Source organism: Megascapheus bottae, chromosome 28 (genome assembly GCF_031878675.1).
Source record: "Megascapheus bottae isolate mThoBot1 chromosome 28, mThoBot2.hap1, whole genome shotgun sequence".
Classification (NCBI taxonomy): Eukaryota; Metazoa; Chordata; class Mammalia; order Rodentia; family Geomyidae; genus Megascapheus; species Megascapheus bottae.
Genome location: NC_143536.1, coordinates 6,113,385 through 6,127,543, shown reverse-complemented (window position 1 = coordinate 6,127,543; position 14,159 = coordinate 6,113,385). Strand labels below are relative to the sequence as shown.

The window sequence follows — 14,159 nt, the reverse complement described above, 5'->3', positions numbered from 1 at the left end:
GTTTATGATGCATTTGGACACTGGTAGAACCTATTCCTGCATTTCTGCTACTACTTGCCTCTTGTGGAAGTAAATTCCCTACAGCAGCACATAGAAGTTCCTCTAAGTGTGCTTTCATCCCAAGAAAAGCACTGGGCACAGCAAAGGGAAAGTGAGAGAATGAGACCAAGGAGAAGAAAGGCCAGGAGTGATACAGGTGCATTGGCAATTTCAGTGCCTACATCTACCAGTGTCTGTGCAGGCTTCTTGAAGGCCAATCTGGGTGGGATAGTAAGCCTCTGTTTTTGTATTAATAAGGGCTGTAGAACTCAAGATCACTTTCTTTATTATGAGGAGAGAATGTGGGGAACCATATTCCTTGTAGGGTCCAAACACATCAGTATGAGTTCTAAAGACTGTACCTGTGCTGTCTGACTTCAGATTGGAGTATCCTCCTTGGAGAATGTTCCCTGCAGACAATCAGCAAACAGCTCAAGGACATGTGCCGAATGTGTGGGATCTCTGCCGCAGACTCTCCCTCTATCCTCAGTGCCTGCCTGGTGGCCATGGAGCCCCAGGGATCCTTCGTAGTGATGCCAGGTAAACCTCTCTCCAGCTTCTCTACAGACAGAACCAAGGGAGACTCTCTTTGTAAGCACTTTGTCCTATAAAGTGAAAATCATCCGATCTCTTCAGTGGCAGTGATTTTTTCTTCTTTTTCCCCTCCCTCACTCCTTCCCTCTTTTTTTTTTTTTTTTTTGGTGTCAGTCTTAGGGCTCTAACATCAGGGTCTGAGTGATGTTCTGGAGCTTTTGTACTCATAGCTGGCATTCTACCACTTGAATTACAGCTCCACTTTTGGCTTTTGGTAGCTAATTTGAGATACGAATCACAGAGCTTTGAGCTGCAGTCCTCAAGATCTCAGCCTCCTGAGAAGCTAAGATAACAGGTGTGAGCCACCAGTGCCTCGGTGATTTGTGATTTTTTTTGAATTATTTTTTCTGACTACAGGTTCAGAGAGAGACAGTTGTGATATGAGTGAATGCTCAGAGCCATGACTGATGACTGACTGTCCGCTGCCTGCCCACAAAGCCACTAGATAGCAGCACAATCCATATTTGAATGTCGTTTTAGAAGGGATACTGCCCAGTCTGCAAGTTGCCCTGCGTGTATTTCTAGCTTCTTTAATGAGGATAAGAGCTGGAGCAAAGGAGAGAAAGCCACTCAGTGCCGGGGCTGCCAGATAGGAGGCCGTCAGTAGTGCATAGCCAGCGCACAGAGCTGTGGAAAGATTGTAAATTCTAATTGGCTTTTGATGAGCTACAGCTAAACTTTATACTTTTATAGTATGTTCTTATTGTCTAGATAACAGTACATCTTTGTTCCCTCTCCACACTCCCAGTGAGAAGTGCGTGCTTGTGTGGTGTGAGCTAGATAGGCTCTTTGTTCTGTGTACCACACATAAGGTTGCCTTGGTGGCTGTGCCTCTTGGGAAGTCTTATGACTTCTTTGTTGAATGTTCCAAGGTGAAAGTCTTAAAAGTAGGGGTCACTGATGCTACCTCAGGGGGTTCCTGATGACGAAGTAAATGGGTGGCCTGAATAAGGAGGTTAACACAGTAGCTGACATGTAATAATGTTAGTATGAATGGTAGTTGAATGGTACCATTTTTGTAAGATCATTTGTATTTAAATTGGGAGTGACCACAGGAGGAAAGAATGGGGATGGAGGGACAAATCTTTTAGAACTACTTAAGGAGTTTGTAAAAACACTTGGTGGATGGAGTTCGAGTGCAGTTAAACATTTCCAGTGTGAAGTTTAGGTTCCCATACTATATGCCTGCGTCAGTGTCCCTGAATGTATTCAAACAACTGGGACAGTTTTAAGTACAATAGGTGCAGACCACTCCCATTCAAGCTATTTGGAAGCTTCATGGTTGAGCTGGTCCCTGTTGTGCCAGAGAAGTTGATAGAGGTTTTGTCTTTAAAGATGCTGTCACGGTGGGCTCCGTGTTTGGCCGAAGTACTGTCCTGAACATGCAGTCATCTCAGCTGAACACCCCTCAGGATGCTTCTTGTACACACATACTGGTGTTCCCCACGTCATCAACCATCCAGGTAGCTCCAGCCAACTATCCCAATGAGGATGGCTTCAGCCCCAACAACGGTGAGTGAGCAGGACGCACGGGTGGGGCCGGGGAAGCACGGGGCATGGGTTGTCTACGGCTTGTTCTGTGACGAACCATGAGGAGGGATGGGGAACTGAGAATCATGGGGTTTGAAAACTTGAAGTAGTCTCCACTGTTACGATGTTTCTTCCTTTTCTTGACTATGGCAAGCTACCTAAGAACAGCTACTTAAGGGAGGAAAGATTTATTTCGGCTCACATTTTAGAGGTTTCAGTCTGTCATTGTGGAGTGTGGTACATCGTGGTGTCTAGGAAGCAGGAGGAGAAACCCTGTGCTGTGGCACTTCCTTCTCCACACACCCCCGCTTTGCCCTGGCCCTCCCCTTCTGAGCTGCTGGGATGCTGCTGTTCACATCCAGAGTGGGTAGCTCCCCCTCCCCCAATCCTTCTGCAAGTGCACTTGCACCAGTGTGCTTCGCCGATCTCCTCGAAGCTTCTCAGACAGGTTGACAATCAAGATTTCCCATCATAGTTATCAAGCCCCAGTGATGAACATTCCTCTGTTTTTCATTAAAGCCCAAAGTAAGGATTGCTTGATAGAATCTTGCCCAAGTATCACTCTAAGTAAATTTGTTGATCTGATTTGAATGTGAATTATTTGGGAATCTAGTTTGCCATTGAACCATTTTACTTGGTTATTCTTAATGGGTTCCTTTGGAATCAGACAGTAAAATGTTCAATTTTATTCATCCATTTGCATTGTTTTTCAGTAGGTACTGGCGTTTACTCATGTTAAACAGAGAGAAAAAATACCAAATTTTATATATAACTCAGATATACAGGATTCAAAACCCATTAAAAAGAAACTCACTTCTAGGTTGAATGAATATTTGCATAATTGTACTGGAACCAGTTGTTGCCCTAAGCTGCATATGGCCATCTCAGCAGTTTTTGTCCTTTTATGTGTTTAATTACAATGTTTAAGTCAAAATGATAAACTTTACTGTGCTACCTCCCCCCCCCAAAAAAAAAAGATGATGAGGGCCGGGAGTTTGGCCTAGTGGTTAAAGTGCTTGCCTAGCATGCATGAAGACCTGGGTTCGATTCCTCGGTACCACATACATAGAAAAAAGCCTGAAGTGGTGCTGAGGCTCAAGTGGTAGAGCTCTAGCTTTGAGAAAGTCCAAGGACAGTGCTCAGGCCCTGAGCTCAAGCCCAGGACTGGCAAAAAAAAAAAGATGATGAGTGGGTTTTGTGTTTTTTAGTTTTGCCGTTTTTCTTTCCAAATTCTGCTTTAGAAGTCTAGGGGAGAAGTTTTGGAGGAGCACATTGTGTTTGACCTGCTTTGGTAGGGGCTTTCTTTCCTGTTGGAAGGTTCAACTTGGTGCTCAGATGCTGTAAGCTTGAAATGTGTGTAATAGTCCAATTGTTTTATAGCTTTCTGCCGTCTTATCCTGATGGTTTTTTTCTCCCTTCTAGATGATATGTTTGTGGATCTTCCATTCCCAGATGATATGGACAATGATATTGGCATATTAATAACTGGGAATCTCCACTCCTCTCCCAACTCCTCCCCAGCGCCCTCTCCGGGCTCTCCCTCTGGAATTGGTGTGGGCTCTCACTTCCAGCACAGTCGGGTAAGGATGGTGGGAAGCCCCCAGGAGTAAATAATCCTTTCCTAGGTGTACCTTCCTCCTCCTGTCTAGGGCTCCCCAAGAGCTGTTGTGAGGACATGCTTTCCGCTTCCACTCTGCATAGAAGGCTGCCTGTCAAAAGAAATCTGTCATTCATTCATTTGTTCATTCATCAGTCATTAATAGTTTTTATTATAGATATGAGATTGTGTGCGCGCGCACGTGTGTGTGTGTGTGTGTGTGTGTGTGTGTGTGTGTGTGTGTGTACGTGTACGAGTATACATCCATCTGCCAATACTAGGATTTGAACTCAGTGTCTGAACATTGTCCCAGAACTTTTTTCACTGAAGGTTAGCACTCTACCACATGAGCCACAGCTCTCCTTCTTAGTTTTTGCCATTTAATTGGAGATAAGATTCTCAGGAACTTTTCTGCCCAGGCTGTCTTCAAACTTATAATCTTAGCCTCTTGAGTGCTAGGAGCACAGGCTTAGATAGATTTTTATTCTCTTCCTTTATGGCTCTTGCGATCTAACCCAAGAGTTTTATGAGATTGTTTTCTTTGCAAAATCTTTTCCTGGTTGCTTGATACTTCCCAGTTATTTTGTTTTTCTTTTTATCAAAGTAGTGGTTTTTAGCATCTAGTCCTGTAGCCCCACTTATCCTTCGTGTTCAGAACTGACTTGCAGACACATGACTTATTTGGCAAGGAGCCTGACTGAGATATTTCAGACTGGGTACCTTTGCTTACCCAGTCCTGGTCTTGTCTGTAGCCAAATTGCAGGATTGCAAAGAGTCATGAGGAGGTAGATTTTCTAGAAATGTCTAAGAACTTGCCAGAGTGGTAAGGGAAATCCAGCACTCACGACTAGTTTCCTCAGCAAGTTTCCAAAGGATATCGGCAGGGGGTTAGCAGGAGATTTCTTCCACAGCACACATTAGGCGGGCCTTACAGCCAGGTGACTCATGCCTCTTCATAGTATTGTACATTTTATTCACAGTGCTTTGAACTTATATAGGAAAAATTGGCTATGTGTAGTGTCTTAGACTGATTGCATATAAGCAACTACCATAGTGTTCTGTCTTGTGGAACTTGTCTCACCAGCACAGAGTTCATTACAGGACAATCTAGAGAAAGCGTACTTAAAGCTTAACTTAGTCACAGAGTACATGAGAGTAGGGCTGGAGACCTTACTTACACTATCCCTATTTTACTGCCTGCCTCACTGCACTGAGGAAGAGATTTTAGATGTATTTCCATTATAGCTGTTTCTAGGAAAGGACAATTGACTTATTCACTAGAACTAAAAGCACAAGTTGTACAGTGGATCATTTTACAGCAGGACTGCTGCCAGGACCTGTGTGCCTGTGTCTTTGCCCACAGCCGCCTTGTGCTGGTCTGTGTGCTGCCCTTAGGACCCCAAAAAGCCCTCCTTGCTGTCTGTGAAGTAAAAATTATAGTGTCTATTGCTGTAACTTATTGTGTCTCTTAACACAGCATTATTGCTCATTGAAGTGCATTATTAGTTTCATAAGAAACTGGCATGCTGCATTTTCTCTCTCTGTGGGAACTTCAGTCCTTCCAGCCTTTAGCTGACTCGCACAGCTTAAATAGCAAGGCTCAGATGCCTTTCTCCTCCTGCCTCCCTGCAGCCAAGTAACCAAAAGCTTCTTTAGCTTTTCCTTTTTTTAGCCATTAATTATTCTTTGACATCCAATTGAGACATTACAAAAGGTCAAACAGCTGGGTGCTGGTGGCTCATGTCTGTAATAATGCCAATGAGACTCCTAACTCCAGTTAGTGCCCCCCCCCCAAAAAAAAAAAAGTTGGAAGTGAAACTGTGGCCCAAGGTAGAGCACAAACCTTAAGTAAAAAAGTTCAGGGACAGTGTTCAGGCCCTGAGTTCAAGCCCTGAGACTTGGGGCGGGAGGGGGGGGAGCCAGGGCTTGAACTCAGGGCCTGAACACTGTCCTTCATCTTTCTCAAGGCCTAGTGCTCTATACCACTTGAGTCACAGCACCACTTCTGGCTTTTTCCTATGTATGTGGTACCAAGAAATCAAACCCAGGTCTTCGTGCATGCTAGGCAAGCACTCTACCACTAGACCAAACTCCCAGCCCTAGGACTAGAATTTAAAAAAAGCAGAAGAAGAAGTGGTATGCTCAAGGTGCAGTAAGTTTTTATTTTTTTTAACCTAATTGGCACAGTCGAGATGGATATTCTCTCTCTCTCTCTCTCTCTCTCTCTCTCTCTCTCTCTCTCTCTCTCTCTCTCTCTCTCTCTCTCTCTCAATGCAAGGCTTAAAAACAAAAACCACACAAAACAAAGGAATTGCTGAATAGAGTATGAGTTACAGAGGTAAGATGGACAAGAGGCTCTAGTAAGAGCACCGTGCCGATCACCAGCTCTGCCCCGAGCAGCTCTTAAGATGAGTGGCATGCGTGGGCGAGCAGCCTCATGGTTACTCCTCTCAAGGTCGGGGATGGTGGACCGCCGGTGCACTCCTCTGTGACCCAGGGAAATCGAGGCCCATCCACCTGATTTTTATACTGTAAAGTAGCTGGAATGGTTCTGCCCTCGCTGATGTGTTTTGCCAGTATCTTCTGTGGAGCACTAGTTCTCTGCTGACGGTGTGCTACAGAGACAGGGCCTGTCCGGTTTACCTTTCTCAGGCCCCTGGGGCTTTTGTGCCAATCAGGGGTTGATAACTGCAGTGTTGCTGCATGCTGACTATGCTTTGGGTCTTGTTTTACAGAGCCAGGGTGAGCGTCTGCTTTCTAGAGAGGCTCCAGAGGAGCTCAAGCAGCAGCCTTTGGCCCTTGGGTACTTCGTGTCGACTGCCAAAGCTGAGAAGTTGCCCCAGTGGTTTTGGTCATCTTGTCCCCAGGCACAAAACCAGTGCCCTCTCTTCCTAAAGGTTGGTATAGCATTATGTTGGCATTTGTGAGGTGTGAGTGGAACATATCAATCACTAGCTATCTTTTTTCCCTCTGCCCTAGTCTGTCAACACACTTCATAAGAGAAAGTGAGAGTTGGTTAAAAGCCACACATATTACAGCTTGCCTATAATCCTAGCCAAGTGTGAGATATCGAAAACTCTTTCCCAGCCTGAACAAAAAGGATTAGACCTTATCTGAAAGTTAAAAAGGGCTGGAGATATGCCTCAAGTAGTAGAGCACTTGCATAAATGACAAGTTTACACTTCACACTAAGATCCCACATTCACACTTGTGTTTATTTCTTAGAACCTTGAAATTGAAATGTTAAGAGTTAAAAACAAAGGATTGTGTGAGATAACTTACAATGAACTCATTCTAACGATGTGTCATGTACAGTTTAGCAGAGAAAGGTTTGACCCAGTTCTCTTTGTGTCAGGGGCAGTGCTGAGAGAGTGGCCCGCATGTGTCCCTGTGATGCAGCAGACCTGTACCCCCCCCTCCCCCAATGATCTGTGCATATCTAACCCCAGCGTGCAGGAGACTGAGGCACAAAGAGGACTTGCGTCTTAAAGGAATACAGGTCAAGACCTGCCTTGGTAGTAGGTCCCCCCCAACTAAACTATCTACTTCCCCCCAAAATGAACCTTAAATGTCCCTCAGCAAGGGGCTGATGGGATGGTCTCTGTGCACCCATACAGTGGGTGCAGGCTACCCAGCACATGCCCTATGTATGTGTGTGTGTGGTGCACGCTGTGCCTAGACTGCATCTGCAGTGTCCGTCAGCATGTACCCCAGGCTGCCTCTCGACTTGAGGGAGGGAGATTTGGAAATTATCAGGAAAAATTACTAATAGATTATTTTCCGGTGATATTAAGGAAGCATTGTGCTTTTCTTAGTGTGTATGATATTTGTTATAGCTTTTAAAGGTCTTTAGAACATTATAATCATTTTTGTTTTAAAATAATCCACAAAGGAAAAAATACTCAACAAATAATGGTGATAGTTCGGGTTGGAGAGTGGGTGGATGGAACAATTTTTCTGTATATTTGGTCATTTCTGTTAAAGGAAAAGTAGTGGGCTAAAAAAAGGAGTGTGAATCCCCAAACTTGTGTTTTCAGCAGGGTTGCGTTCCCCAGGGGGTCGCTCTCTGCTGCACGGGCCCGCCCTCTCCTGCTCTGCGCCAGGCTTGCTTCTCTGGGTGTGGAGGCTAACGGCTGTTGTTTTTTTCCCCCAGGCATCACTCCATCATCACATCTCTGTAGCACAGACAGATGAACTTCTCCCTGCCAGGAGCTCCCAGCGGGTCCCTCACCCTCTGGACTCTAAGACCACCTCTGATGTTTTAAGGTAGAGCCGCAGCGGTCCAGTTGTAACCATCCCATTGCTCGGGGTTCTCTGTTGTCTTAAAGCAATTGTGGTACGGTGCAGGAGAGGCAGCTGCCAGGGACGAGCGGGTCCCCAGGAGGTGGGGGTAGGGGCCACATTGACAGGGTCCCTGGCTGTGCCTAACTCTGCCTGCCTGCCTGCCTGCCTGCCTGCCTGCCTGTTGAGAATGGGTTAGGATGGGATGGACAGGGCAGAGAGGTGCCAGGACTGGAACCTGCGGGGCTTGGCTTCCAGCAACACTAGTTAGAGATTCTATAATAAAACCCACTGGAACATGAGTGCTGCTCTGGTGAAATGCACCCACAAAATGTGCACTCATTCTCCTGCAATGCTTTGAGCAGGCAGTGAAGAATTCCTTCTGTACTTGAGAAAGTACACAGTGTGTTCCACAGTTCTTTTAATTTTCCGTGAAACAAAACTCCAGGCAACCTGAATATGGGAGCTGTCTTAACAAAAGGGTACTCATGTCTAACTACAATTTTTTGAGCTAGGTGTGGTGGCAAAGGTCTATAAGCTGAGCGGTCAGGTGGCTGCGACAGCAAGATCTCAAGTTTGAAGCCGGTCTGTGTTACATAGCAATACTCTGGCTTGCAGGGGAAAAGTTTCTTCTAGTAACCACAATAAGATAGTGGAAACAAAAGTCGTGGAGCTTGTCTGCGGTGAAGCTCTGTTAATGTCTGCTGTTTGCCTCACCATACCAAAGGGTGACCACGTCAGCATCTAGGCGATGTAAAACATTTCTCAGGCATGAGGTTAACTTAGACTATCCAGTCACCGGAGGCTGCGATTGGTGCTCAGTCAGGCTTGCTCTCCTCATCCTCCAGTTCAGTAGCCACCTCAGGATGAGCAGAGGGGCCTCTGCCTGCCCATCCACCCCAGGCCTGGTGCTCCCTGCAAGCAGGCCTTCCCCCGGGTGGGAGCGCGCATGCTCATCATCTGTGTGCTCCCTGCAGGTTTGTGTTGGAGCAGTACAACGCGCTGTCCTGGCTCACGTGCAATCCGGCCACCCAGGACCGCACTTCCTGCCTTCCCGTCCACTTCGTGGTGCTCACTCAGTTGTACAACGCCATCATGAATATACTTTAATGGAAAGCACTTGTTCTCTCTGGCTCAGTTCCTTCTCTCCTAGCCTCACTCCGAGGAGCCTGCGACACTCTGCAGTGACCCACCCTTTTCTCCAGACCGCTGTCCACAGTCCTGCACTGTGGCGTTCTCAGCAGGCCCGTGTCTGTGCTGCAGTGTTCCTTGCCACAGTGACTCCTTGACTCGTCTCACACGGACCTGGAAACTTCCATAAGCAGCGGCTTTTAGCCAGCGTGTGGCATGCAGCCCACAGGAAATGGTGGCTGTGGGTGGCTTTGAAATGGAAAACAGAAGAGGCGGCAGTGTCCTTTTGCACAAGAGTCTGTCCTCAGCCTCTGTCTAGCCCTTTGGACGAAGTCCTCTAGCCATTGCTGTGTGGCCTGTGGGTGACCTGAACTGTATAACCGGGATTTTGTCAGCAGTGCCCAGCTCCACGGGCGGCTCGGCACTGGGGTGCACTCTTCCCCCGCGCGCACACCCCGATGGTGCCAGTGCTTGGGTTGCTCTCCTACCTGTGCGTGTACATACGAAAGGTCTGGGGACAGCTTCATCGTGTTTATTTATTTTGTTTTGTCATTTTTTTGTGAATCTCATTCTTGAGGACCAGGTACCGTAGCTGAACCCCGTGTAAGATCCCCTGCTGGGTTCTCTGACTCCATACCTCTGTCCTAGAAACGATCATGTGAGAAGTGACAGTGCCACGGCCACCCAACAGCAGGTTTTGTCAAAGACAGACTGGGTTTTCAGGAGTTGTGCTGTGCCACATGACCAGCATTTTGTGAAGGGTGACACTTTCATATCCAGGGAAGTCAAGCTCAACTCAGAGTTGAGGAGGCGGTTACTTCAATCAGCTTTATATACAGTCACATGGAAATGTCTTTTCTAAAGAATTCTTACCGAAAGCCAGGTCTCTCCTCTCATTAGATCATAGGGGCTTGTGCATACCACAGTCCAGGTGTTTGCTAATAAAACCAGTTACAAATATGGTGAATTTTTTCTGGACCATAGGAATATTATTTCAAAGAAATATTACAACTTAACCATTAAAATTAGTACTTGAAGTTGAGCCTTCATGGTGGGACTTTTATAAAAATACATTTTTAAAGCATTACTGGCTAATTGAAGTATTTTTGACTCCTCATTCCAGGCCCAGGGGTGGGTTTGCCACCCTGTTTCCACCCGGCTGGGGGCAGTGGGCAGGCCCCGGCCTCCTCTGGAACCCTCGCCACCGCCGGGCCCACCCGGCACTGAGCTCTTGTCCGCTGTGGAGAGAATCATGCAAATTGTAAACGTTCTTCCAAGAGACTTTTATGTCCTGGTTATTAACAAAAGAAGAAAATGTAATAATTGATATGATTTTGTAAAAGTATTTTTCTTGAAATAATCTAACGTTTAAAACAATATATTGAAAAGGTTGTGTGGGGGGAAGGTGAAAGCAGAGAAACAGCTTGTAAATGATATTTGTGTTCTCTGCACCACCAAGTTAAGGGGGAGGGGCGGCTTTCGCAGTGTATAGATGAAAAAAAATCCGATATATCAAAACCATTTGTATCTAATGTGTACAGTGTAAAATTGACTTTAAAAATATTGCAGTGCTATTTTTTCTTAATCAGAAAGGAAAATTCTCAAGGCCTTTTGAAGAGCATAAGATGGTGAAGATTGTAAACTTGTATAAAATTATCCTGGGGAGAAGACAAACTGTAAAGTAGTTATTTGTAATCTTTTACCACTTTGGGGTTGCTTTTTTTCCCAGAATTCATCATAACTTTGAATTTTTTTTTTTAACGGGCTGTTTTTAATGCGGGGGCTTTTCTTCTCTAGAAATGCAATTCTAAGCAGAAAAAAACAAAAAAATAAAAAAACAGAAAACCCTACAAAAATTTTAAAAAAAAAAGGCAGCAAAGGGTAGTTTTCATCTGGTGTCTTATTTAAGTTTTTTAAGTTAAGAAAAGCTGGTGACATATTTATACGTTTTTGTGCAAAAATAAATGAATGGCAATAGATTTTAAAAAATCTTATTATGTACTTCTGTGTGAAAAAAAAGTCTGTATAATATTTCCCTTAAATATGCATTATTTTACTTGTGAGTTTTTTACTGAATTAATCTGAAATGTACAAGCCCTGGATTTGCTACAGAGTGAGAAGTTATTTTATTTTTTTTTATTTTCAATTTTGGAAAATCTGCAGAAATCAGAACTCTTACCATGGTTTGAACTAAAAAGGGGAGATGGGAGGGAAGGGTGGGGTTGTCCAGCATGCTTGTATGTATAGTCCAGAACCTTTTTAAAATGTAAAAGCTGTACATTTCTGGGAAGTTCTGAATTTCTTTTGTTTCCTTTTCCTTCCAGCATTTTGCAGTGAGCTTCTTTTATATACAGCAAACAATTTGAGAGAATACAAAAACATGTGAAGTTCATTTAAAAAAAAAAAACTACAGTACAGCGCTGGTACAGTACACTAAGACTTTGATAAAAGAAACAATAATAAAAGGCCTCCATTTTAAATGTCATTCATATATACCTTGTGGATGAGAGCTATATACTTTTACACTTTTTTAGAGGAATAAATTATTGAATTACTGAGATTCTCGAGTGGCTTTTTTCCCCCACCCATCCTGTCTTTGTAATGAGATTTGTCTTCTACTGTTCAGAAGGTGCTATGTGTACATCTGAATGTGTGTGTGTGTGTGTGTGTGTGTGTGTAAGATGCTGTGTCCTCACTCACAGATGCACTTATAGTATGCAGGTCAGAACTAGGCCAAGGGTCTGACCTAAACATAGTTGCCAATCCTTTGATAAGCCACAGTTCTCTTTATAGTCTGCCCTTTCATTGTTCCTTAGAAGTAATGGCTGTTTTGGTAATTCACAGGCCAGAGACAGTACTTTGGCATCTGCACAACCCATGCAAGCCCGTCTGTAGTTGAAAGGCCACCACTCACTGTGCTGTTGAGTCCTCTGGGCTCACAGGGGCGCCAGGCAGTGCTTAGTATTGGTGTTCTTTATAGCGGGAAGATTTTCCTCAAACTCAGCAGGTGTGGCCCAGTCTCTCAGTTGGTATAAAGATTACTTGTTGCATGCACATAAACATTTTGAGGATTGGCAGAGGGAGGTTTGCCTGGCACACCAGGGGGGCCATACACCATCTCTGCATTGCTCACATCAACAATTCCACGAGTCATTTTTGTGTCCCTGCTGTTCAGGAAATTAGGGCAAGGGATTTCTTACATACTGGTATAAGAACCAATAAAAACAAACAAAAAACCCATTTTGAAAAGTGCAGTTTGTCAGAGTTTTTGAAAAGCAAACTCTGCCAAGACCTGCTGCTGCCGTGTTAAGCCACACACTGCAGTGTTTTCTGTGTTATTTACACAGCTCAGTCTAGTACGAAAGGAGATTCATTTGGCTCTCCGTTTTACCCCGTTAGTCGATAAGATGCCTTTCAATTTTTACCATGACTGTTAAATGATTCTCTTGTTTATATCCTCTTGACAAAAAGGGCACTCTACTGGTAATTATTCCTTGTCATTAATACCTGCTAGACAGTTCTGTTGTGTGGGGTAATTAAAAGGATGTAGTTTGCCCTGGGCTTTGAACAGTGTGCATGACCAGATTTACCAGTTTTCCTTTTTGCTTTACATCCCCAGGTCAAATTTTAAAAGATTTTTTTGACCTTTTCTGTTTTAATCTAGCAATGCAAAGAAATGAGACAGGTTAGCAGAGTGGGTGAGGAAGGGGATTCTGTCTCCAGGATGGAGGCTGGTGGAGACAGAAGCCAGGACTTTGCTCCATGAGTGTAACCATGTGTCGATGGGAAGTCCCAGCGTGAGGGACAGCCCCTCTTTGTGTGTCTGTGTCTGTGTCTGTGTGCTGGGACTGGAACAGAGGTAAAGCCTGCCACGGGATGTGGAAGCCAGGGCCTGCTTCTGAAGTGTTCAGTGAATCAGACCCAGGAAAAGCCAGGGTTCACGAAGGAGTGCCGAATGCATGATCACATGGATGTAATTATGTGGCCAGGGGAGGAGGCTGATTAGAGGCAGAGCCACCGAGGCCTGGGGCTGTGGTGTGCCCAGTGAGGAGAAGAACCATTGATGGAACATGCCACCAGGCCAGGGATGGGGCTGAGGAAGGGTCAAGGGCATTGGTCAGCTGGGCAGGGTAGATAACTGAAAGGAGGGGCTGGAGTCCTCCCGATGGATGTTTGATGGTTTTGTTTTGCTTTCTAATGTGCAAGAGGCTAGGATGTTGAGGTGTGCAGGGTTCTCACATGGAAGAGGTTGGGGGCTCTGGGTGAGGGTGCAGGACTGGTTTGAGGTGCTCACCACCTCTATATGGATGAGTACATAATCAGCCCTCCAGTGCCCGCCAGCACCCAGCTGCGTGCACTGCTGGGACACTGGGCCCTGCCCACACTTGGGACATGAGCCAGTTACTATTTTTTTTTTTACAGTCATAATTTGGTCCCTCTGTATGGGTGGATCTGATACTTTCTTGTGGTCAAGTCACATTCATACATTTTGAGGCCACAACAGCAAAAAAGCAATGTACCTTTCCCAGCATGTCACTTGGCGTTAGGCAAGTTTCTCAGTCTCCCGATCCCCTTGACCTCTTGATAAAGGCGGCATCTCTACTGGAATTCCACGGAATTGAATAGTTGCTACCAAATACCACAGAAAAATTATCCACGTTGGTGCTATGTGCCAGACTGTCCACCAGGGGGCAGTCTTCACCGACAAATCTGCCCGGGCAAAGGCAGGGTATCTGAAGGCAAGTGGAGGCTTGGGAAGGCAAGGTCGGAGGCCAGCAGAGGAGTCTTGGTTCAGGGGCATGGGGGCCAGTGTAGGAAGATAGCCTTGAAGGCCATCTAACCTGGCAGATTTCTGGCGTGCAGATGACGGAGCCTGAGGGTGGCAGCTCCTGTGTGTTTGGGAACTGAGAAGTTTAGTCTGGAGGAAGGCTGGGGAGTGAGAGCAGCGTATGGAGGAGGCTTCCCTCTAAGCCATCATGTTTCCTTC

General features: G+C 45.4%; 1 protein-coding gene across 2 annotated transcripts in view; it reads left to right on the top strand.

The window, feature by feature from the left end:
• The window catches only part of Med13l (mediator complex subunit 13L), a 199,022-nt gene extending 187,290 nt beyond the window's left edge, over positions 1–11,732 (top strand). For both annotated transcript variants that reach the window (XM_090320164.1, XM_090320163.1), the window contains exons 26-31: positions 421–579; positions 1,969–2,145; positions 3,586–3,743; positions 6,496–6,657; positions 7,914–8,026; positions 9,019–11,732. In XM_090320164.1, coding sequence (XP_090176290.1) covers positions 421–579; positions 1,969–2,145; positions 3,586–3,743; positions 6,496–6,657; positions 7,914–8,026; positions 9,019–9,151 — 902 coding nt within the window. In that variant the 3' untranslated portion in view covers positions 9,152–11,732. The remainder of the gene's footprint in view (positions 1–420; positions 580–1,968; positions 2,146–3,585; positions 3,744–6,495; positions 6,658–7,913; positions 8,027–9,018) is intronic.
• The last annotated feature ends 2,427 nt before the right edge of the window (positions 11,733–14,159 follow it).